The sequence below is a fragment of the Schistocerca piceifrons genome, chromosome 1 (genome assembly GCF_021461385.2).
Source record: "Schistocerca piceifrons isolate TAMUIC-IGC-003096 chromosome 1, iqSchPice1.1, whole genome shotgun sequence".
Taxonomy (NCBI): domain Eukaryota; kingdom Metazoa; phylum Arthropoda; class Insecta; order Orthoptera; family Acrididae; genus Schistocerca; species Schistocerca piceifrons.
The window spans coordinates 573,629,415-573,656,275 of NC_060138.1; the positions used below are offsets into that span (position 1 = coordinate 573,629,415).

General features: G+C 40.4%; 1 protein-coding gene across 1 annotated transcript in view; it reads left to right on the forward strand.

Moving 5' to 3' along the window:
• Positions 1–26,861, forward strand: part of LOC124804863 — a 178,137-nt gene that overhangs the window by 101,557 nt on the left and 49,719 nt on the right. Inside the window, exons 6-7 of the mRNA XM_047265229.1 lie at positions 11,429–11,546; positions 14,299–14,537. Of these exons, the coding sequence (XP_047121185.1) occupies positions 11,429–11,546; positions 14,299–14,537 (357 nt within the window). The remainder of the gene's footprint in view (positions 1–11,428; positions 11,547–14,298; positions 14,538–26,861) is intronic.

Here is a 26,861-nt window from a genome sequence, read left to right on the forward strand (position 1 = left end):
CATATCCCCAATTTCGTCTTCATCTATGTCTTCTTCCATTTCCATAATATTGCCCTCAAGTACATCACCATTGTATAGACCCTCTATATATTCCTTCCACCTTTCTGCTTTCCCCTCTTTGCGTAGGACTGGTTTACCATCTGAGCTCTTGATATTCATACAGGTGGTTCTCTTTTCTCCAAAGGCCTCTTTAATTTCCCTGTAAGCAGCACCTATCTTACCCCTAGTGATACATGGTTCTACATCCTTACATTTGTCCTCTAGCCATCCCTGCTTAGCCATTTTGCACTTCCTGTCGATCTCATTTTTGAGACGTTTGTATTCCTTTCCGTCTCCTTCAGTAACGGCATTTTTATATTTTCTTCTTTCATCAGTTAATTCAATATCTCTTATATCCTCCTTTCAAGACCTAAGGATTTCTGCTGGTGCACATATTTTTACCTAGTTGATCCTCTGCTGCCACCACTATTACATCTCTCAAAGCTGCCACCACTATTACATCTCTCAAAGCTACCCATTGTTCTTCTATTGTATTTCTTCCCCCTGTTCTTGTCAACCATTCCCTAATGCTTTCTCTGAAACTCTCTACAACCTCTGGTTCTTTCAGTTTATCCAGGTTCCATCTCTTTAAATTCCTACCTTTTTGCGGTTTCTTCAGTTTTAATCTACAGTTCATAACCAATAAATTGTGGTCAGAGTCCACATTTACCCCTGATAATGTCTTACAATTTAAAACCTGGTTCCTAAATCTCTGTCTTACCATTATATAATCTATTTGAAACCTTCTGGTATCTCCAGGCCTCTTCCACATATACAACCTTCTTTCATGATTCTTAAACCAAGTGTTAGCTATGATTAAGTTATGCTCTGTGCAAAATTCTACCAGGCGGCTTCCTCTTGCATTCCTTACCCCCAGTTCATATCCACCTACTACTTTTCCTTCTCTTCCTTTTCCTACAGTCGAACTCCAGTCACCCACGACTATAAATTTTTTATTTCCCTTAACTATTTGAATAATTTCTTTTATTGCATCATTGTTGTTGTTGTGGTCTTCAGTCCTGAGACTGGTTTGATGCAGCTCTCCATGCTACTCTATCCTGTGCAAGCTTCTTCATCTCCCAGTACCTAGTGCAACCTACATCCTTCTGAATCTGTTTAGTGTATTCATCTCTTGGTCTCCCTCTACGATTTTGACCCTCCACACTGCCCTCCAATACTAAATTGGTGATCCCTTGATGCCTCAGAACATGTCCTACCAACCGATCCCTTCTTCTGGTCAAGTTGTGCCACAAACTCCTCTTCTCCCAAATCCTATTCAGTACCTCCTCATTAGTTATGTGATCTACCCATCTAATCTTTAGCATCCTTCTGTAGCACCACATTTCGAAAGCTTCTATTCTCTTCTTGTCCAAACTATTTATCGTCCATGTTTCACTTCCATAGATGGCTACTCTCCATACAAATACTTTCAGAAACGACTTCCTTACACTTCAATCTATACTTGATGTTAACAAATTTCTCTTCTTCAGAAATGCTTTCCTTGCCATTGCCAGTCTACATTTTATACCCTCTCTACTTCAAGCATCATCAGTTATTTTGCTCCCCAAATAGCAAAACTCCTTTATTACTTTAAGTGTCTCATTTCCTAATCTAATTCCCTCAGCATCACCCGACTTAATTCGACTACATTCCATTATCCTCGTTTTGCTTTTGTTGATGTTCATCTTACATCCTCCTTTCAAGACACTGTCCATTCCGTTCAACTGCTCTTTGCTGTCCCTGACAGAATTACAATGTCATCGGTGAACCTCAACATTTTTATTTCTTCTCCATGGATTTTAATACCTACTCCGAATTTTTCTTTTGTGTCCTTCACTGCTTGCTCAATATACAGACTGAATAACACGGGGACAGGCTACAACCCTGTCTCACTCCCTTCCCAACCGTTGCTTCCCTTTCATGCCCCTTGACTCTTATAACTGCCATCTGGTTTCTGTACAAATTGTAAATAGCCTTTCGCTCCCTGTATCTTACCCCTGCTATCTTTAGAATTTGAAAGAGAGTATTCCAGTCAATATTGTCAAAAGCTTTCTCTAAGTCTACAAATGCTAGAAATGTAGGTTTAGCTTTCCTTAATCTAGCTTCTAAGATAAGTCGTAGGGTTAGTATTGCCTCACGTGTTCCAATATTTCTACCGTATCCAAACTGATCTTCCCCGAGGTTGGCTTCTACCAGTTTTTCCATTCGTCTGTAAAGAATTCACGTTAGTATTTTGCATCCATGACTTATTAAAGTGATAGTTCGGTATTGCATCATACATTTCTTCAATCTCTTCATCATCTGCAGAGGCAGTTGGCATATGAACTTGTATTACTGTGGTACGAATGGGCTTCGTGGCCATCTTGGCTAGAAAATGTGATCACTATGTTGTTCATAGTAGCTTAGCCACGTTCCTATTTTTTTATTCATTATTAAGCCTACTCCTGCATTACTGTTATTTGATTTTGTATTTATAACTCTGTATTCACCTGACCAGAAGTCTTGTTCCTCCTGCCACCAAACTTCACTAATTCCCATCATATCTAACTTTTAAATTTTGTAACGTTTTTACCCAATTAAGGGATCTGACATTCCACGCTCTGATCCATAGAATGCCAGTTTTGTTTTTCCTGATAACTATATCCTCCTGAGTAGTCCCTGACCAAAGATATGAATGGGGGACTGCTTTACCTCCAGAATATTTTACCCAAGAGGACACCATAATCACCATAATCATTTAACTATACAGTAAAGCTGTATGCCCTTGGGAAAAATTATGGCTGTAATTTCTCCTTGCTTTCTGCCATTTGCAGTACCAGCACAGCAATGCCGTCTTGGTTGATGTTACATGGCCAAATCAGTCAATCATCCAGACTGTTGCTCCTGCAACTATTGAAAAGGCTGCTGCCCCTCTTCACGAACCACATGTTTGTGTTAAATCTTAACAGATAACCTTCTGTTGTGGTTGCACCTACAGTACAGCTACTTGTATCACTAAGGCGTGCAAGCCTCCCCACCAATGGTGAGGTCCAAGGTTCATGGGGGGGGATAATATATTATAGAACTTGTATTTCTGTACATATATATTTAAATTACAAATGGTTCTCACATTTATTATGCCACTTTACACATGTAAATAATCTTAAATGGAGTAAAATCAGTGACGATGTAAATGTGACTTAAAAAAATTTCCAAAGTTTATAACCTCAGTATCTGCTTTTATGTTTTTGGAAAGTTTGTTATAAAGTTTAGCTCCCATGTGGATACCTACCTTCCTTGCACGTGAAAACGTTGATCATGCCCAAATATAGGTGTCTCATTTTCTTTTTATTATAGATCATGAATATCAAACTTTTTTGGAATCGACTATTCTTACCTATTAGCGTCCAATCTCCCTTTTACCCATCATATCAAAAGTAGTGGAATATTGCATACAGCTCCAAATCAGTCAACATCTGTCTGTGAATAATATTCTTAGTGACTCTCAGTATGGCTTCTGGTCCAGCCTGTCAATGGCAAAAGCAGTTGAAGATGTTGTTTCATATATATTGTCATCATTCAAATCAGGATTATCAGTTAATGCCACTCTTGTCAAACCTCAGCAAGGCATTTGACTCTGTCTGTCACAGTATACTACTAGAAACACTGTACTGCTATGGTATTAGAGGCTCAGAACAATCTCTGATCAAATCCTATCTGAGCGACAGAAAACAAATTGTGCATTTTAACAATATGAGGTCAAATGTCTTGGATATCATGCAGGGTGTACCACAAGGCTCTGTGTTTGGACCTTTACTTTTATAATATATGTAAATGGCTTTCCCCTGCACCATGTTATGTAAATCCACACTCTATGCAGATGATACAACTTTTGTTACAGCAGGGAAAGATTTAGGAAAATTAAACGAGGAAAGTGAGGCTCATCTCAGAGCAGCCATCAAGTGGTTCCAACTCAATTACTTGCATATAAATCATGATAAAACTGTAAATATTCTTTTTAGCTTGTGTGTTAAGAGTGATAAGATTGATTGTGTATCAGCTAAACTACTTGGGATCCATCTTGACTCAAAATTAATGTGGAAGGGTCATACCGATTATATTTGTACTAAGTTAGCACGTGTGACATATCTGTTAGGTAAACTAAGGTCATGTGTTAGTGGTAATTTATTACTCAATGCATACTATGCCTTTTTCCACACCCATTTAACATATGCCACTTTGTTGTGGGGAAACTCACCCGAAGCAAAACAAGTTTTCATTTGGCAAAAGAAGGCAGTCAGATGCATCCATGTCAGAAAAAATGAGTCTTGTAGAGCATATTTCAAAAATCTAAAAATACTAACAGTTGCAGCCCTCTTTATACTAAGTTGTCTGATACACACAAAAGAAAACCAACACAGTCACAAACTATGACAATCTATCCATCACTATGACACACGTATAAAACAGCAAATTGACATCCCAGTTGCTAGACTAAAGAAAACTCAAGATAGTTACAGGTACATGGGAGTAAACCTATTTAACATGTTGCCAATAGAGGCACATAATGTGTCACTGAATTAGTTTAAAAGTGTCACAAAGAAATGGCTTAGAGAAAAAGCTTTTTATACAATAGAAGAGTTTATAGTGTGCACTAAAGATGATCTTAAGTACCGGTACTAATATAGTTTCACTTAGATTAAACTTATACATGTAAATATAATGCAAATACCTTGTGCAGCATCAAGGACCAATTTTTGTATCTTATTAGACAATAATGATCAACAATATATTACACCATTTCTGTTAGTTATGTAAACTGTATATGTACACAAATGATGACATCAACTGCATTTTTAATGCCTAAAGATGGATAATAAAATAAATAAATAAATTACATTTATTTCAAGAACAAAGAGTGTCCATTGTGTAGATACATATTGAAGGTGTTCTTAGAGAGTAGTTTGTATAAACCTCTATGTTTGCATCCAAATTTGATTCTAACAGATCTTTTTTGCAATTTGAATGTGTTGATAGCTGCAGGTTAGTTTCCCCAAAATGTGAATCCATACTTCAGGCGAGTGAAAGTGGGCATGCTATGCACATTTGGCAGCTGTACTGCAGAAATGCATGAACAACAGAACTGCAGTGAGCTGTGTCTGGCATCCGCCAGTGTGCACATTTAGTGTTAGGCCAAATTTTGGCATTGGTGTTGTACATGGGGTGAGGCAGACAAAGCAGTGTGAGCTCAGTGCCTTGCAGACATGATTCTTAGTGTGATTTCACTAGCTGCACACCACAAGGATTGAGCTTAAGGTGAGCACCAACACATATGGAAAGTTAATAAGGCACCATTCAGTTTGTTTTGTTGTGTTTGCAAAAGATGTGGCACTTTGCAGGTCGAGCAGAAAGTATGACAGTTTGTTTGCATTTTGCACACATGTTTGTCATTTCCCTGCTATTGCACAATCAGGCAACCTGCTTGTAGCATTGTGGAGTGTATATCATCTGAGACATGTGTTTGAGCCCTGTGACACATGACAAGAGTGAATCTTTTATGCTAACGGCATTTATTGTGGCCACTTGGCCATGAGTGCATTGACATTCACAAAAAGAATACATTTATTAGTTGCTGTGTATTAATTTGTGATGGATAAATATATATTAGATACACATGCTCTTATTCCATTCCTGTCACCATAGCCTCCTCCCTGAGCACAGTGGATAGGTGCAGCAGTAAAGCCAGCTCACTGCATGACATATTTCCACTTCACTGGTGTCCCTGATATGATATGTAGGCTAACAAGAAGTGATGAACTTTCATCAGGATGAGTGATACGGATCTGTGATTCACCTAACAGCTACTTGGATAGAAACAAATCATCCAGTCTTCTGTATCAACAGTTTTCCAGACATTTGTAAAGGCGTCTGCTTGTGTCTGTGTATGTGCGGTTGGATATGGGTGTGTGTGCGAGTGTATACCTGTCCTTTTTTCCCTCTAAGGTAAGTCTTTCCGCTCCCGGGATTGGAATGACTCCTTACCCTCTCCCTTAAAACCCACATCCTTTTGCCTTTCCCTCTCCTTCCCTCTTTCCTGATGAAGCAACCGTTGGTTGCAAAAGCTTGAATTTTGTGTGTATGTTTGTGTTTGTTTGTGTGTCTATCGACCTGCCAGCGCTTTCGTTTGGTAAGTCACATCATCTTTGTTTTTAGATATATTTTTCCCACGTGGAATGTTTCCCTCAATGGAAGCGCATCTCCTTTGTAATTCTATAAGAAAGGAGGATCACCCAACTACTTAGTAATGCCACAGATCTGGGTAACATTCCCAGTGGCAGAACAAATTATGACAGAATTATATCAGTGCACACAAAAAGATTTATTGTATTGTTACCAGCATATGTGATGCTGTCCAATCAACACAGTTTGCAACCATTAGTACTCCTGAGGTTAATATTTACTAGTTCTCCAGAGATCTCAAGATGCAAAGACATTACGCAGTTGCATCTTCTTTGTTGCATTTATTATGTCAAGGTGCAGAATTTCACTTCAACCACCATAGAATTGTGAGTGTTATGCTAGAAATAAGCAGACTTTCATGTGAACCAACATATTGATGTTTTATGTGTACTCACTGGTCACAAATTTTAACACAAACAGACATATAGATGTTATTTGTGTGCTGGTCTTAGGTGACCTGACATAGAGATGTTAGCAGTGCACTGCTCAGACACCAACTGTGGACTGTAGGGTAGGGGTAGCTATACAAAGACAGGCAGAAGAACATAATGTGAATTCTAAAATTACATAATACTTTCAAATTATGTTAGGTTAGATTTTACTATTTTGCATGGACTCTAAGAGTAAAATGTTTCATGTTAGTAATTCAGAACAGTTCATGGAACATTATTATTGTATCTATTTATGAGTAAGTCATCCATTTTGAAGTAAATCTTTTATGATGCTACACTATTTGAATTCTTAATTTCTGACTGAATTAAGTTGTGAATGATGTTGTCTGATCCAAAAAAGATATAGCAGTGAAATTATATCATCATAGTTCAGAATCTTGCAGCCATTAAAGCCAAATAAGCAATTGAAATTTGGACAGTATGAACTTTTGATGTCAATTATTTTGTAAGTTAATTACTTTTAGATAATTCCAAATTCATTCCCGAACAGTTGGGAGTGCCTGTTGTTGAATTAAAAGGTAAAAAAATAATTATTTATTCTTGGGAGTAGAAAACATAACAAATGTGTTAAATTCCAACTTGCTACGTCTCAAACTATGTACAGTCTGACATGATTACAGGCTCACTGTTGTGTACTATCTGGGTGCACAGTATCCCAACTGAAGTGCAAATGATGATTGCCACACAGACAAAAATGTAGCTGGATGCTGTTGTGGACATGGTTAACTAGGTACTTGTTGCATTGGCAAAAGTTCCCAGTACAGCAGCTATGTGCAATCTACAAAGCTGTAGCCACAGCATCAGCTTTCACTCCACAGTGACAAATCTTGTGTACCTGCCACCATGGATACTGACTTCCACAACCTAGTCCAGAATCCGGCGACCCACATGCCAACACTAACCACACAGATCGCCTAGGAGGTACACTCATGGCAAGAGGGCAGCAGGTACTGTAGCAGTAGCACACTAGCAGGTCCAGATCCAAATCTGGACAACTTTCCACCTCGCATATCGAGAGACCTCAAACACTTGACAGTTCACCACATTGTAATCATGTCCAATGCATATTGAGCCTGATAGACCTACTATAGCCAAAGCTCAGTTCGAGGCCATCATGCAACAAGTCATCGTTTGACCAAAGAGCACACCATGGTCCTACGCCTTATCTTAGTCCCCAAGAAAGACAATTCATAGTACTTACGTGGGGACTTATGTGCCTTAAATGCATGAACAGTGCCAGACTGATATCCAATACTGCACCTGCAGGACTTTAGCCATGCCTTGAAGGGGTCATTCATATTCGGTAAACTACTCTGCAGGAAGGTGTTCATACAGACTCCTGTGGTATCTGAAGACATTCATAAAACATCCATTATTATGCCCTTTGGGCTTTTTGTGAGCAATTCCATAACATTTGGTCTTTGGAATGCTGCCCAGACCTGGCAAAATTTCCTGGAAGCATCTTGTGAGGCTTATCATGGTACTTCACATACCTTAATGACATCCTGATATTTTTGACAAGGCTGAGTTGCACTGCCACACCTAACAAGTGAAGCCAGTATCATCATTAACATCTGAAAGTGCATATTTGGGGCACTGAAATGGAGTTTCTTGAGTATTTGATCATTTCTAACAGATCCACACTTCTCCCTGTGAAGGTAAGGCGACTGTGAATATGCTGCACCCACAGACATGTAAAAACTTACACTGCTACCTGAGCATATTAAACTTTTATTGATGCCATGTGCCTAATGTCACCAGTATGGAGGAGCCTTTGAATGCAGCTTTAAATGACCCTACCTCAAAAGGAAGGACTCCTGGTGTCTGGATAGACACTGGTGAAGACTTTTCACAGAGTCCAGATGCAGCCTAACAGAAATGACACTGCTTGTTCACCTGGTGTGCAACACTGAATTAGCCATGGTTGCAGATGCCAGCTAGGCTGCCATAGGTGTAGTGCTTCAGTGTTTTGGTGGTAGGTGCCAGCCACTAGGGTTCTTCTTACAGATGCTGTCAAAGTCACCATATTCTTGAAGTGCTTACAACAATGAGTTGCTTGCAGTATTTGAGGCAATGAAATATTTACATCCATCTGTGGAAGCCCATCCCTTCATTATTTTCGCTGTCACAAGCCAATCACTCATGCCTTACAGAATCACATCAGGTGTTCACTGTGCCATTTCCAGGAGTTGGAGTACATATTTCAGTTCTCAACTGATATCTTCCTTATTTCCAAAATTGAAAATCACTGCTGACCTCATATCCTGCACTTGTTACATTATCTCTCCTCCTGTGAAGTCTGAAGACATCATAATGGATAGGAAAGTGATGAACAACTGGACAGCCTCCACCACTATACCTCCAGCAGCTGACAACTGGAACTAGTGCCTACGGTATTCTCGACTCTACCCTCAAGGGATGGTGTGACATTTTCACAGGCACACGCTACCCATTTCTTCCAGAGACGTTCCAGTTTAGTGCTTTCAACAACACCCATGAACTGTTGTATCCTGGCATCAACACCATCTATCACTCGTGATCGTGTGTTTCATCTGGCCAGTGTTTTGGAAAGAGTGCTATCAGTGATTACACACTTGCATTGCCTGGCAGCACACCAAAGTTGGGAGGCACACTCATGCACCGATCGATGCCTTTCCTGATGCCTCCTTTCCACTGCCCCCAATCCCATGGCAAGTGTTACTTGCTGACAGTGGTGCACTGCTTCACTCTTCTGTGATAACGTTGTGTTTGCATGCCTGTATGTGCCTCTGCTCTTGAGCATCAAGGTCAGATTGAGTGGTGCTCTGTGATTCCATGATGGAGAGCATCAGTGAACTCTGAACAGTGTGACTCATGAACAATTTATTTTGCTACTTTTTTTTTTTTTTTTTACTGTCAGTGTATTAGTGTTCTTCAAAATGATATCTTTTCATGGGACCCACAGCCTTAATTTATATGCCATATATTACATAATTTCCTTTTCAAATTTCTCCTTGGTTTTACCCACAGCTTGGTCAGTGTTACAGACTGAATAACACGAGGATAGTTTACAACCCAGTCTCACTCCTTTCGTAACTACTGCTTCCTTTTATTTACATTGACTCTCATAACTGTAGCCTGGTTTCTTTTGTAGATAACCTTTCACTCCCTGTATTTAACCCTGCTACCTCCAGAATTTCAAACAATGTATTCTAACGAACATTGTAAAAAGCTCTTTCTAGATTTGCAACTGCTACAGACATAGGTTTGCTTTTTTTCAGACTGTTTTCTAAGATAAGTCATAAGGTCAATATTGCCTTCTTTGAAATTGGAATTATTACATTCTTACTGAAGGCTGAATGGTATTTTGCCTGTCTCATAAATATTGCGTATCAGGTGGAATAGTTTTGACATAACTGGCTCTCCCAAGGACCTCAATAGTTCCAAGGCAATTTAATCTACTCCAAGGGCCTTGTTTTGGTTTAAGGTTTCAGTACTCTCCTTACATGAATTCTTACGTATCATCTTCATCTCCTTCCTTTTCCGTTTCTATAAAATGTCTTCTGCTTTGTTTCCATTGTATGGCCTTTTTATGTATTTTCCACTTATCAGCTTTATCTTCTTTGCTTATCACTGGCTTGCAATCTAAGATACTTCACTTTTCTCCAAAGATGTTTTTAATTTTTCTGTAGTTGGTACCTATCTTCTCTACAGTTACACATGCTTCTACAGATCTGCATCTCTCCTTCAGTCATTAATGCTTTGCTAATAAGCACTTATTGTCAACCACATATTTAGCTGTCTCTATCCCTTTTACCTGCTTCATTTGCCACGTTTTCTATTTTCTTCTTTCATCAGTTAAACTCAACATTCCATATGTTATCCAAGAACTTCTACTGTGATGGATGTTACATTATGTTCAATCATGCTCAGCTAATTTTGTTTGTGTCTCTTGATCATGCTTTTCTGGCTTTATTATATTATGACATATTTTAGACAACTCTGAAAATGCTCACTACTGACCAAAATCGATGGTTTGAGGGCACTTTTTGTGATCATAGACTGGAATAAAGGAAACAAATCCTATGATTCCTGGAGCATTGTTTTATTTGTGACTATGTCACAGCTTTTTAAATTATAAGTTTCTGATGCAGTTGGTGTTATGTATGGTATATAACATAGTTTTTCAATTCAAATGATGGTAACATCATCTCCATTTAACTGCAGACTCATAGACTAGGGCACAGGAATGAGGACACAGACAGAAAATATGTTCCATGTAAAGTAACGTATATAACAGAAACAGACAGTCAAGATTGCAACAATTATTTATTTGTATATTAATTCTAGTAAGCGATTACAGTCTGAGCAACCATCTTCAGACAAGAAGCTCCTTGATGGCATGTGGAGCTGGTTCACAAAGCTGCTGTGCTAAAGTACCAGTCAATTGGTATTTTTTGGGAAGTGCAGCAGCTCCACAAACCAGCAGCATACATCATCAAGGAGCTTTGGTTTGAAGATGGTCACTTAGACTGAAACCGCTTAAGAGAATTAATAAATAAATAATTACTGCAACCTGTTCTGAATGTTTATGTCATTCTGTTAAATACAATCTCTGTTGTTGTGCTGACCATCAAATGATATTATAAAGTGTTTCTAACAGAATGTATTTTTACAAAGGAACCACTAAATTATTTTTCCCAAAGGTCAGATGTTATTAATTTTATGTCAATTTACAGGTTTTGTTGATGTGCCATGGTAAGATCACATCAATTATCATGGATCATTTTGTCAACCACATTGGAAGGTATGAATATAAAGCAAGAGAGCCAAGAATAAAATGCACAAATGGCACAGGTAAAGTTGAAGGTTTTAATGTGAGAAAATACATGACTACACTAATAATAATAAAATGAAATTAGAATGATTTATTATGGTCACAACATGATTTGCCATTGATCATGCAAGTTTCAACAAGATAATTTATATACAGGGTGAGTCACCCAACATTACCGCTGGATATATTTCGTAAACCACATCAAATACTGACGAATCGATTCCACAGACCGAACCTGAGGAGAGTTGCTAGTGTAATTGGTTAATACAAACCATAAAAAAATGCACGGAAGTATGTTTTTTTAACACAAACCTACTTTTTTAAAAAATGGAACCCCGTTACTTTTGTTAGCACATCTCAACATATAAACTAATATGTAATCAGTGCCGTTTGTTGCATTGTAAAATGTTAATTACATCCGGAGATATTGCAACCTAAAATTGACGCTTGAGTACCACTCCTCCGCTGTTCGATCGTGTGTATTGGAGAGCACCGAATTACGTATGGATCCAAAGGGAACAGTGATGGACCTTAGGTACAGAAGAGACTGGAACAGCACATTATGTCCACATGCTAACACCTTTTTATTGGTCTTTTTCACTGACGGACATGTACATTACCATGAGGGGTCAGGTACACGTACACACGTGGTTTCTGTTTTCAATAACGGAGTGGAATAGAGTGTGTCCCGACATGTCAGGCCAATAGATGTTCAATGTGGTGGCCATCATTTGCTGCACACAATTGCAACCTCTGGTGTAATGAATGTCGTACACGCCGCAGTACATCTGCTGTAATGTCGCCGCAGGCTGCCACAATACGTTGTTTCATATCCTCTGGGGTTGTAGGCACATCACGGTACACATTCTCCTTTAACATACCCCACAGAAAGAAGTCCAGAGGTGTAAGATCAGGAGAACGGGCTGGCCAATTTATGCGTCCTCCACGTCCTATGAAATGCCCGTCGAACATCCTGTCAAGGGTCAGCCTAGTGTTAATTGCGGAATGTGCAGGTGCACCATCATGCTGATACCACATATGTCGACGTGTTTCCAGTGGGACACACTCTATTCCACTTCGTAATTGAAAATGGAAACTACGTGTGTACGTTTACCTCACCCCTCATGGTAATGTACATGTGCGTCAGTGAAAAAGACCAATAAAAAGGTGTTAGCATGTGGTCGTAATGTGCTGTTCCAGTCTCTTCTGTACCTAAGTTCCATCACCGTTCCCTTTGGATCCCTACGTAATTCGGTGCTCTCTGATACACACGATCGAACAGCAGAGGAATGGTACTCAAGTGTCAACTTTAGGTTACAATATCTCCGGATGTAATTCACATTTTACAATGCAACAAACAGCACTGGTTACGTATTTGTTTATATGTTCAGATGTGCTAAAAAAACTAACGGGGTTCCATTTAAAAAAACCTAGGTTTGTGTTAAAAAACATACTTCCGTGCATTTTTGTGTGGTTTGTATTAACCAATTACACTAGCCCCTCTCCTCACGTTCGGTCTGTGGAATCGATTCATCAGTATTTGATGTGGTTTACGAAATATATCCAGTGGTAACATTAGGTGACTCACTCTGTATATGTCAAACTCATAATTAGTACTGAGTCTGTTTAAGGTCCTCTTTCATTAAAATTTCTGTGTTTGTTTCTGTTGAAAATATCATTTTAATATTGGAAAAGTTTCATGTGTCTATTTTCACTCTTAAAATACTGCATTACAAAACCCAAGCTCAAAAATATAATTTGATGTCTACAATTTCCTTTAGTTCATGGAGTCTATGACCAATTTCAAGGACGGTCACAGTGGCCGAGCAGTTCTAGGTACTTCAGTCCGGAACCGTTCGACTGCTATAGTCGCAGGTTCGAATCCTGCTTCAGGCATGGATGTGTGTGATGTCCTTAGATTAGTTAGGTTTAAGTAGTTCTAAGTTCTAGGGGACTGATGACCTCAGAAGTTAAATCCCATAGTGCTCAGAGCCATTTGAACCATTTTTGAACCGATTTCAACCTTATTAATAACTAAACTTGAGTCCTACATGAAATTTATAGTAAGGTCTGTACTTCAGAAATAGTTTCCAGAATTCAGCACACATAAATCATATCTGTGATTAGAAATCATGAGCAGTTACACACTCATTGAAAAGTCATATCTGTTGAGGTAATTATTTTTGTGAGTATTAGTGCATTCATCCTTATTTTTCTGGCAGTCAATATCCACACCTAAAAATTACTATTTGATGGCTCAAGGTAACATAAATTTTATTTTTGGAGATTTTTGGTTTATATGAAATACCATTCTACATGATATTTTGGAGTTCATGTTAATCTGACAATTAAGGTGCCATTAAGGATAAACAGACACACTGAGTGATTCTATTAACAATATGCAATACTCAGTTCCACAGCACATCTTATAGCACAAGATCAAGAAACTTGGTGCTTACTTTGGATAAGTTTAGCAAGATGTCATAGGTTGCATTCTCAATCATCCGAACTCCACACTCCCCTTCTATAACTCTTCCGTTCCACTGCCTCTGTCCCTATTATTTTGTCTGTCAACCCTATATCACAGCCTGATTCTCGTTACTATAATCTTTCCATCAGATTTCATTTTCTAGTTACAAAAGAAAGTGAACAGCACAAATTTTGCAAATATCGGACTATCAATGGACATTTAGATGTCTTGTTTCACAATATTTAGCATTTAAAGAAAGAAGTGTTGTAAATTCAAATAATAATTTAAAAATTATTTTACAGGAAATAAAGAAAAGGTAAAAAGAAGCAGCATTGGGCATTGTAATGGTTTCCTGTGTTATGGGAAAGGTGAATGTTTACTCTGGAATGAAACAGAAGGCTCTTTACCACCAAACATTATCTTGGAGTCACTGATGTATATTACATGTATGGCTGGTGCATCACTTGATTTAAAGTTTACTATTCTGCCTATACTAGAAAAGACAGTAAAGGACTGGGCAGGATGCCTTGACAAGCAGCAGGTCAGTAAATAAATTAACCCTACAGTCAAAATGTGCATACTATTGTATAAAGATTGTAGGCATTGAGATGAAATTTAAATACTCATGATATGTAGGTGTGAATGAGAAGACCATACTGCTCTTCTAAGAACTGAACCATGGTGGGAACAATGAGAAAGGGGCCAGCATAAAATGTTTCCATAACAGAAATATCTTTCTGAAGTTTTATAATAAAAAAGGGAAACAATAAAGAAAAGCATTAAATATAAATCACAAAAAAATGACAAAGACTCCTTTTTTTCACAGACAAAACAAGTGATATTTATGTGTATTTATCTGCCACTTTTCCTTAATATGGAAGTGTACAGTTGCTCTTTTCATACAGTAATGTAATATAAGAGATGCATCAGTCAGAATCATACCTATCAATATGTACACAGATTTTTTCAATGTGGTGCACACACACACACGCGCGCGTGCACGCAACTGTAACTCCCACATATGACCGCAGTCACTGGCAGCTGAAGCCAGATTTCATGGAGCAGTGTATGTGGATGGTGGGGGAAGGAGGAGATTGGGGTGTGGAGGGGCAGGAATAGCAGGGTATGAGTGGGGAACGGTAATGTGCTGCTTGTGGGAGCATACAGAGATAAGGTGGAGAGAGGGCAGGGCAGCTAGGTGCAGGCAAGAGGTTAGATAAATGGTAGGGAGGAGCCACAGGCAAGGGGGGGGGGGGGGGGGGTAGCGGTAGCGGTAAAGGAGAGAAGTAATAAGGCTGAGGCTGCATTGGTGGGGTAGGGGGCCTTGTAGTGCGGGAATGGGAACAAGGAATGGGCTAGATAGGTAAGAACTGCGACTGAAGAAGCTTGAGGCCAGGAGGATTACAGGAATGTAGGATATATTGTTGGGAGAGTTCCCACCCATGCAATTCAGACAAGTTGGTGTTGGTGGGAAGTATCCAGATGGCACAGGCCGTAAAGCAGTCATTAAAATGAAGAATGTCATGTTGGACAGCAAGCTCAGCAACATGGTGGTCCAGCTGTTTCTTGGTCTTAGTTTGTTGGTGGCCATTCATGCAGACAGACAGATTTTTGGTTGACAAACAGCCTGTTGGTTTCTGTTTCAGGTTCTTCGGCTGACGTTTGTCTCTGACATTTTGCCAGCACGTGTGACTGGCATTGTTGAAGTGTCATCCTCCATTGCTGGTGGTGGACTGCAGCTGAATTTGCGGCCGAAGACTGTATGTACCTGGCACACCAAAGTCCAAGGGCTTCTTCTCTGCTGTCATTTCCGGTGCAGTTCTCTTGCGACCTGTGACAGTTGTGTGTAGAGATGGATGAGGATATTGTGTAGCTCTGGTGGGCAGTGCAATATCACTGTGGGAGGTGTGCAAAGGATAGTGGTAGGGCATTTCTCATTTCAGGGCATGGTAGTCAAAACCCAGGCAGAAAATATAATTCAGTTCTCCAGTCCTGTGTGGTGCTGAGTCATGAGGAGTATGCTCCCTTGTGGCCAGACAGTGGGACTTTGGGAGCTGGTGAGTGACTGGAAAGATAAGGTATGGGAGATCTGTTTTTGTACAAAGTTGGAATGGTAATTATGGCCTGTGAAGGCCTCAGTGAGGCCCTCTGTATATTTCAAGAGGAACTGCTCATCGCTACAGATGTGGTGGCCAAGGGTGGATAGGCTGTATGGAAGAGACTTCTTGGTATGGAAGTGGTGGCAACTGTTTAAGTAGAGATACTGCAGCAGTTGGTTGGTTTGTAGGTTTGATGTGGACAGAGAGACTAATGTAGCTATCTTTGAGGCAGAGGTCAACATTGAGTTAAGTGGCTTGTTGGGTTAAGTAGAACCAGGTGAACCAAAGGGGGGGAGAAGGTGTTGAGGTTCTGAAGGAATGTGGATATGGTGTCCTTGCCCTTGATCCAGAACATGAAGCTGTCATCAGTGAATCTGAAACAGGTGGGGGGAGCGGGGGGGGGGGGGGGGGGGTTGGAATTCTGGGTGTTTTGGAAGGATTCCTCTAGATGGCCCATGAAAAGGTTGACGTAGGATGGTGCCATGTGGGTGCCCATAGCCATACCCCAGATTTGTTTGTAGGTAATACCTTCAAAGGAGATGTAATTATGGGTAGGATATAGTTGGACATGGTGACTAGGAAGGAGGCTGTTCGTTTGGAATCCATTGGTCTTTGGGAAAGGTAGTGTTCAGTAGCAGTAAGGCCATGGGCATTATTGATATTAGTGTAGAGAGAGTTGGCATCAGTAGTGACAAGAAAGGCACCCTGTGGTAAAGGAACAGGAACAGTGGAGGGATAGTGGAGGTATCTTTAATATAGGAGGGTAAGTTCCAGGTAATAGGCTGAAGGTGGTGTTCTACAAGAGCAGAGATTCTCTCAGTGGGGACACAATAACAGGCCACAATGTGGCGTCTTGGGTGGTTGAGTTGATGGATTTTAGAAAGCATGTAGAAGGTAGGAGTGTGGGGAGTTGTAGGGGTGAGGAGAGAAACAGACTCCATGGAGAGGTTTTGGGATGGGCCTAAGGATTTGAGGAGAGACAGGAGATCCTGCTGGATTTCTGAAATGTACCACTGTGGGAGGGTTTGAAGGTGGATGAGTCTGATCACTGGTTGAGTCCTTCTGCCAGGTAATCCTTGTGATCTGAAACAACAGTGGTGGAGCCTTTGTCAGCATGTAGGATTATAAGGTCTGGATCAGTTTTTAGGTGATGGATTGCAGTTCTTTCTGCAGGTATAAGGTTAGTTTGCATGTTGACAGAGTTGAGGAATGATGGTGAGTCAAGGTTCGAGGTTAAGAAATTCTTGAAAGTTAACAGGGGATGATTTAGGGACAATGGGGACAGATTGTGGTTGGACGGAGGAGTGAACTGAGTCAGGCAGGGTTCCACATTGGTCTTTGGTACAGTCTGATTGGCAGGGTTGGTGGTGAAGAAATGTTTCCACTCTAGGGACTGGTAGAAAGAGAGAATGTTTCTAACAAGTTTTGCATTATTGTATTTGAGAGTGGGTTAAAAGATGAGACCATTGGAAAGGATTGATACTTCTTTGGGGCTAAGACTTTTGGAGGAAAGGTTAATGACTGTGTTTCAGGTCTGTTTAGGTTCTGGATTCTGTGCAGTGGTGGGAGGGACTTTTTGAGGATGGGGTAAATGTGTGTGTCTGCGAGACAAGTTATGAGGGGACATGGGAAGGTTTGAAGGTTGTTGTAAAGGTGGTGGACTGTGGTAGTCCGAGGTGGGAGTAGGAAGTGAACAGCGTCGAGAGTTTTTTGAGGTGGCATTCTTTATGATGTTGTAGCTCCTGGAAGGCAAGAGATTCAGTGTGTGTTATGGGATCCAGGAATTTCGAATTGCATAGGAGGAGAATTTTGTAGATGGAGAGAAGGTTTTGCAAGGAGGTTGTGCCTGATCGATATGGTTTTGCAAGATTATCCATGAGAGGGTTAAAGTCTGGCAGACTCTGAACAGATGGACGTCTTTGTGGAAGGAAAGGTGGCAGCCAGAGATGGTAATTTTATGGTAAGGCTGTTTGGGCAGAATTCCATGAGCCAAGCAACAATGCAGGAACAGTATGAGTGAACGGGTTAAGTCTGTGGATAAGGAAACTTTTCTGTACTGATGCAGATGAATGGAGCAAGGAACCATGGTTGTGGATAAAAAAAAGGTGTAAAAATATGTAAGTAATGAAGAATTATGTCCGAAAAAATTCACCCAAACATGTGGAAATAATCACAAAAAGGATGAAATGGACGACATATGAGGAAACCAGATGAGATCTGAGGGAGTAAGCCAATAGTGAAAGGCAAAAGCAAACTGAAATTGGCGTGAAGACACAATGGGATCAAAGAAAAAATAAAACTGATCCCACTTGCTGACATAGACTCTGCCACTGTTGTTTTGAGCCACAAGAATTAGCTGGCAGATGGACTTTGCCAGCTGTCAGATTCATCCACCTACAAACCATCTCACAGTGACCCTAGTCCAGAAAAATCCAGTAGAATCTCCAGTCTCTCCTCAAATTCTTAGGCCCAGTCCATAACCTCTCCCCAGAACGTATCTCTTTCCTCACCTCTACCACTCCCTGCACTCCTATGTCCTACACGCTTCCTGAAGTCCATAAACCTACCACCCAGGTCACCCCATTGTGGCCAGTTACTATGTCCCCACTGAGAGAATCTCTGGTCCTCTACACCAACATCTTCAGCTTATTATCTGCAACCTTCCCTCCTATATAAAAGATAACAACCATTTCTTCCACTATCTCTCCACAATTCTTATTCCTTTACCACATGGTGCCCTGTTCGTCACTATTGATGCCACATTGCTTTACACTAACATCCCTAATGCTCATGGCCTTACTGCTACTGAAAACTATCTTAGCCAATGCCCAACAGATTCCAAGCCAACAACCTCCTCCCTAGTCGCCAGACCAACTATATCCTCACCCACAATTACTTCTCCTTTGAAGGTATTACCTACAAACAAATGTAGGGTACAGCTATGGGCACTCAGATGGCACCATCCTATGCCAACTTATTCATGGGCCATTAAGACAAATCCTCCCTAAAAACCCAGAATCCCAAACCCCTACCTGTTTCAGATTCATTGATGACATCTTCATGCTCTGGGTCGAGGGTGACTATACCACATCCACATTCCTTCAGCACCTCAACACCTTCTCCCCCACTTGCTTCACCTTGTCCTACTTAACCCAACATGCCACTTTCCTCAATGTTGACCTCCAACTCAAAGATGGCTAGATCAGTACCTCTGTCCATATCAAACCTACCAACCCCTAGCAATACCTCCATTTCAACAGCTGCCACCCATTCTATACCAAGAAGTCCCTCACATACAGCCTAGCCACCCTTGGCCATTACATCTGTAGCGATGAGCAGTCCCTCTCAAAACATATGGGGGGTCTCACTGAGGCCTTCATAGGCCATAATTACCCTCCCAACCTCTTACAAAAACAGATCTTTCATGCCTTATTTTTCCAGTCACCCACCACCTACCAAAGCCCCACTGTTCAACCACAAGAGAGCATACCCCTCATGACTTAGTAGTACCACCCAGGACTGGAGTACTTAATTACATTCTCTACCCAGATTTTGACTACACCTCATCATACTCTGAAATGAGAAATGCCATACCCACTATCCATCCCACCCTTCCACAGTGGTATTCCGCTGCCTACCGAAACAATGCAGTATCCTCGTCCATCCCTATACAATGCTTGCTCCCAACCTCATGTCACCATGGCTCATATCCCTGTAATAGATCTAGATTCAGGACCTGTCCCATACATCCTCCCACCTACTCAAATCCAGTCACAAACATCACCTGCCTCATCAAAGGCAGGACTATATGTGAAACCAGTCATGTGATCTGTTAGCTAAGCTGCAATCACTGTGCTGCATTCTATGTGGGCATGACAGCCAACGAGCTGTCTGTCTGCATGAATAGCCACCAACAAACTATGGCCAAGAAACAGCTGGACCACCATGTTGCTGAGCATGATGTCCAACACAACATTCATCATTTTAATGATTGCTTCGCACCCTATGCCATCTGAATCCTTCACACCAACACCAGGTTTTCTGAATTGGATGGTTTGGAGCTCTCCCTGCAATATATCCTATATTCCTGTAACTCTCCTGGCCTCAACCTTTGTTAGTCTTTGTCCTTAACCATCTAGCCCATTCCTTGTTCCCATTCCAGTACTACATAGCCCTCTATTCCACCAATATAACCTCTCGCCTCTACCTAGTTGCCCTAACCTCTCTCCACCTCAACCCTGTATGCTCCCACAAGCAGCACTTTACCATTCCCCACTCCTACCCTGGTATCCCTCCCACTCCCTGCCCTGCCTCCTCCTTACCCCCACCACCAGAACGTCTATGGGTGATTGGTCACATTTTGGGGAACAGCTTTTCTAATGGAAAAAAGGCTGTCTGAATCTCTCTGGTGATGCTAGGCATTGTTTCACACTGTTTATGCTCTTGAGTTGCGGCAGGGAATCTGTTGTGCTTGTATGCAATGTGCGTTGCCTATCATCCAGTCACGTGCCCTGCATGTAAGGTGGTTGGCCAAGCATAATTCCTGATTCACTTCTAAAATATCTTTCTCCACTTAGGGAATCTTTCTCTTATGGATTTCTTTTCAAACATCACTCTATGAGTTTAGTGGGGTAGGTAGTATACTTCACACTTGGTTAGTAGGTCCTGCTAGTTCAGTGAAATATCAATGTCGCAGGTCAACTAATACTGAAGGACGACTAGCATTTCTGGGTAGTGTCAGCAAAAATTTTGTGTCTGGCATAAATTGTTCCCCATAACGTGCTGTGTCAAATCTAGCTGTTTGTCACATTGACAGTGAAACACCCTGTATAAGAGGTTAGCAGAATCTCATAAGTACCTTCCAATAACTTAGAAAACAGATATCATTTCAGTGGGATTAATTTCTCTGAAAGTAACAGTGATATGGATGGGGCAAAATGACATTACTAGTAACTTAATTCAAATTAATTTCTGTTGATAGTGGTATAGTGACAGAGGAACTAAAACCAAAATCTCAAGTAAGGGATGATACATTACTCAAATATACTACCTGTTTTATAAAGAAACATTGTCTTCAAAACTTTGACATCTCACGGGGATTACAGAAATTCTAAAATCTCTGAGCATGGCAATTATTGTGTGCTCTGAGAGCTGTCCAAGACCTTTTCTTTGTTATGAGCACACAGCATATATTGGGTCAAAGAACATCAGATTATATAAAGCAATAGAAACTCCAGGGTGCATTATCAACAATGTAATGAACACATAGATTGCTACTAACTGTAAAGATGGCACATTAAATTGCAGACACACACAACAAAAAAGTCACCTACACATTTGCTTTCAGCCATGACTGCTACATACCATAAAGACGGCATATTGAGTTGCATATAGGCACAGCTAAAAGTCAGTTATACATTAGCTTTCAGCCCCACCCTTCCCCAGAAAAAGAAACACACTCACATTCATTCGTACAAGCAAGCACACCTCAATCACACAACCACCACCTCCAGCAGCTTGGATCGCGTCATGCTGTTGGAGATGGCGGTCATCTGTTCATGAGGTATGCCTGCTTGTGTGAATGAATGTGTGTGTGTGTGTGTGTGTGTGTGTGTGTGTGTGTTTCTTTTTCTGATGAATGCTGTGGTCAAAAGCTAATGTGTAAATGTCTTTTAGTTGTGCCTGTCTGCATCCTAATGTGCCATTTTTATGGTAAGTGACAATCTATCTTTTTCTAAGATCATTAAATTATATATCGTCTTATTTGCAGCAATAAACTTGGGTGAATATAAATAATATCTAAAGAGATATTAAAATTTTGTCTTCATTTGATAAGCCAAACTGTGGGCCTGTCCATGCTCTGAGGTTTATTTCCTGAAAACTTCATTGTGTGACAGACAAAAAGGCTCATATGACCACCATCTCTGGCAGCTTTGACCAGAATGCAACAGTCACCAACTAAATATGATAGTTTTGTTACCTCTGTTTTTCTTAATTCACTTTTATGATTTATTTTGTTGAAACTTTTTATTTAAAGAGGCAGTGGACTTTGTAAATCTTAATAGTACACAACAGGAAAATTAATTTGGATGAATAAGTAAGCATCTTCCCTATGAAACTGAGTCTCATAGATCCTGCAACTGTAAATAAAAGGCACCAAACCCATTAAATAAATTTTTAAAACATATTCAATGAAGCGTTTTATAAATCTTTTTGGGAATACTATGCCTCATTTTATTGTTTATAAATAATATTAAGTTTCATATAAAACTATGGCTATTGATTTCTACAGGCTATTACTTTTTCAAAGCTCATAGTAAATTGCATTTAAATCAATATGACAAAATGATGAAAGTATGTCAGAGACATTACAGATTGAAGAAGTAAAATTGGTCTAGAGAAATTTTGTTTATTCTTATAGTGATGTTTGGTATGCACATAATATTTTATTTCTTCTATATTAATATCTTTCCTTACTTGCATGACTTAAATTGTTGTATTTACAATGGAATTCAGAGTATTACCTTAAAGGACCAATCAACAGGAATAAAAGTCAATTCAGAATGGGAGACCATAAAATATGGTGCCACTTGATGCCGTGTTTTGATACATCCTCTTTTGGACCCAGTTAAATTATCTGTCAGAGATGTTAATGAGTTTATGAAAAACTGGAAAATTTGCTCATGATACAAGAATCTTATTATGTATCACGGCTATCTATACCAAATACTGCCAAGATAAGGTGTATATTATTACCACAGCAAAGGTCATAGTACGAGGACATGTTGAAAAGCAATGCCTCCAGGCTTTTATATGAAAATTCTTAACACTTTTTAAACATAACAAATAATATTAAAATTCTACTCCTGCCACCCCTCCCTCCCACATTTCTAGCCAGCAAACTGGCTTCCCTCCAAGCCACACCCAACCACCCCAAGTTCCTCTCCCTGCCTCCCATCTTGTGTGTGTGTGTGTGTGTGTGTGTGTGTGTGTGTGTGTGTGTGTGTGTGTCCTTTATTCTTCAACTTAGTCACCCTGACAGTGAACATGTTTCTCTCAACAACTGACCAGTTTGTTGATGTTTGAGTTGAAAGAGTCACAACCTCGCCTCTGCTTGCACTGCTTCATCATTATCAAAGTGAAGGCCTTGAAGGTGAAGGTGTTTTTTCAGTTTTGGAAGCAGGTGAAAATTGGATGGAACTAAATCGAGTCAGTATGGAGGATGATCGTTGAAATGAATCCAAGGCATTAGATTCTTGCAGATAATGCAGCACTCATATGCGGTCTGGCATTGTCATGCTGAAAGAGAGGGTGCTCCATGTGTGGATGATCTCATCGGATTCGAAACTCTATTAGAGCACACTGTTTCTCATGCACCAACATAGTTCCATAATAATGTATGTTTTATTTAGAAAGCTTTAAGGATTTTCGCATAAAAAATTCAGAGGCATCTTTTCAGAATACCCTTATAATATGCCCATAAAATTATCCAGCCCTTATCTGTGCTTGTGTTCAACTTTACCCTCATTTGTGTTTGGGAAAACAAGACACTGGATGCCATATCGATATATAGGGAAAAGTTTTACATTTAATTTCGTCAGTGTCTACCCGTAAATCTCTTTCCATTGTTCTTCTCATGAGCTATCTTTAAATAGTGGGTTTAATTCATCAGAGCTGATATGATTCTGTTAGACAGTATTTGTATTTTGTGGCTTAAATCTATCATTAAATATGTGACCATCATCATCATTTAAACAGTTTACTATTATTTTTCACCTAATATACTAAAAGTAATTGATTTAAAAAAATTGCTGTTAGCAGGTGCAGTATGACTTTATGTGAGCAATAATATAAACCAGAATATCAACAACTTGTAGTACATTCAATCAAATGGTTTAGAAGAAAAAATTATGCATGTGGAGTGTTTACTGGATAATAATTTGTAACAGATTTTTATAAATTGCAATAAATAAGTAAATTTATATGGTAAAGCACATATCTGTAAACTGAGAAGCTGTGGACTCGAATCCCAGTCAAACCATGGAAATTTTTCAGTTTGCATTTAATCTAGGCATCACCTCTCAATGATATGAAGATTCTCCAGCAATGTGAAATGTTATCAGATTTCAGGTGTAATTGTAGGTCTTCTTTACCTGGCAGGTTTACTGGTGTAGGTTAGGAACATGCAAGTCACTGAAGCTGTATCCAGTTGAGGGTCTTGCACCTAAGCCACATGAAAACATTATTATTAGTAATAGTATTACTTACTTACTTACCCAGCAGTTACCAGCCCTGTAGACAATGTACTGCATCTAAAATTATTATTATTATTATTATTACATTCAGTCAGGGATATCTGACAGAAAATCAGTACTACATTCTCCACAGATAATGAGTCTGCAGTTAATCCTGAACAGCTTTATCAATATGCTGTGGAACTCTTGAATGTTATCATATCTGATATAATGTTTGTTCAGATTGTGAGTGCTGCTTCTCTAAAATTCTGAACTGCTGCTTCATAATGTGGACTTCTTCATCACTGAAACTATTCCTGTGCCCAAATGTGGAAGCTTTTATGTATGTTCAACTTTCTGCTACATAATAGCAAGCACTTCTTCGGAAATACAGTTACTTTGCTCTTTCAATATGTACTGCAACTATTGCACCAAGGTCACTGGGGGTATCCTGAACTAAACTCCTGGCTCGCAGGATCACTTATTGGCTGTGCATGAACCAGGAGACTGAATGACTCTCCCAAAGATCTCCATTCTGCCAAAGCCAGCAGGCTGCCCCATGACATTCATTTGCCTCTTGGCCCCCATGTGCTCACCCTTGGGAGTGGGTAAACATTGATTTTGCTGGGCCAGTGTTTCACACCATGTTCTTGATAGTGGTTGACACTTACTCCAGATTTCCATATATTGTCTGATGCAATGCCATGTCAGCCACCAACACCATCACAGCCTTAGTAAAACTTGTGATTGAAAGTCTGCCAGAAGTTCTTGTAGCTGACAATGGCCCACAATTTCATAGTGAGGAGTTTCATGCTTTCTGGCCCAGCATAGAATTACCCACATTCCAGGGCCCCCTTCCATCCACAATCTAATGGAGAAGCCAAGAGGATGGTTCACACTTTTAAAACTCAGATGAAGGAATACCTTCAGCATCATTCCACTGATACATCACTAACTTTTTTTGACCAGTTACAGGTCGACACTCACCAGAGACAAAAGTCCAGCAGCACTTCTCCATGGACAGTACCCCTGGACCCTCTCGAGCATGTTCATACTGACTCCATGGCCAGCACCACCACTGCCTCCTTCAAAGTTCTGCACTGGGACTTAGGTGTGGGCAAAAGGGTTTGGCCAGCAAACAGCCTGGATTCCAGGAACAATCAAACAGCATGGGCCAGAAGGTTTTCCATGCACAGCTTCTGAACTGGGAGGCTCTGCGACATGCCAATCAACTTCGTCCCCACCTAGTTTCCCGACAGTTTTTTTCCGTCCTCCTCTCTGCACCACCGTTACCAGCCACCTAGTTCCCATCCTACCCCAAGCCACCCAGCCAGTGTAACACAAGGCATATACATGCCTTTTTCCCACAGCCAGCTGATCAACACTACACCCCAACTAGAGAAAATCACCCCAGACTTTGCCCAGCCCCAGAGGCTGCATAATGGCCTTGCATAATGGAGTGCACAGCAGCTTGGTGCAGAGCTTTAATAGTGGTGGATACAATACCCCTTCCACCTTGGGGAAACAGGAAAAAATTTACTGCAAATGACCACCACAAGCATGGCATCCTCCTCCGAGTCCTCAGCAGCGTTAGTGACTCGGGGCACAGGAGCATATGAAAGAAAACACCCAGGCTGAGGGCTAAGGTTGTATGGTGTTGACCTTGGCAGCAGAGCAATTGGAGCAGGAGGAGCCAGTGGCATGTCTTCATCTTCATCCAGAAATACTCAAGGTTGGTGATCGGGTGACATCCCATAGTTTTCTGAACTCTCTCCATTTCCTCCATCTCACCAGTCCTTTTCCTTCACTCCTCTTCTTTCCCTTCAATCCTTCTGCAAGCAGAGGCATCCACTGGCTCCAAAAGCTCATGAATTTCATAACTTTTTATGTGTGTTCTCCTGCCTCTGCTTTTTTATTTTAAAAGGTGGAGCCCCTCCACGCCCACGCCGGCATGATGGCCAACTCGAAAGGTCTACTGTCATCTCTGCATAAGGGTTTGTTTTCACTAAAATGAGGTGTCACAGGATGTGGGTACTGCGATGTTTGCATATGTCTGGTTAAGGTTAACCATTAATATGGACTCACTTGGATATAGATTGGGTCAAAAGTCAAATGAAGGGTAGCGGTTTGAAGGGCAGAGGAAAAAAAGTGCCAAGGCAAGAGCCAAGGAAAAAAAAACCTCTGAAATAGTTAGGTCGGTTGGTATGAGCAGTAGTGGATGTCTTGCTGCCTGTGACAGGTCATGCAAGGGTAGGCTTTGTTAGTAGTGGGTATCATGCATGTCGATACCTTTGACATTGTGTGGTGCTGTTACTCAGTGGCTGCCGCTGGGTGCCGGTGTAGATCGGTCAGCTTGATGAGTGGATCTTTTTATCCATCCAGTTACATTATACTTCCAAAAACTGATTATTTTCATTGATATACACAGCCATGTTTTGTAGTCAATAATTGACTGTCATGTTCTGATACGCCATTTACTATCATATTTACATCAAAATCACTGAAGGTGCCTGGGTATTAGAATTGATTGTT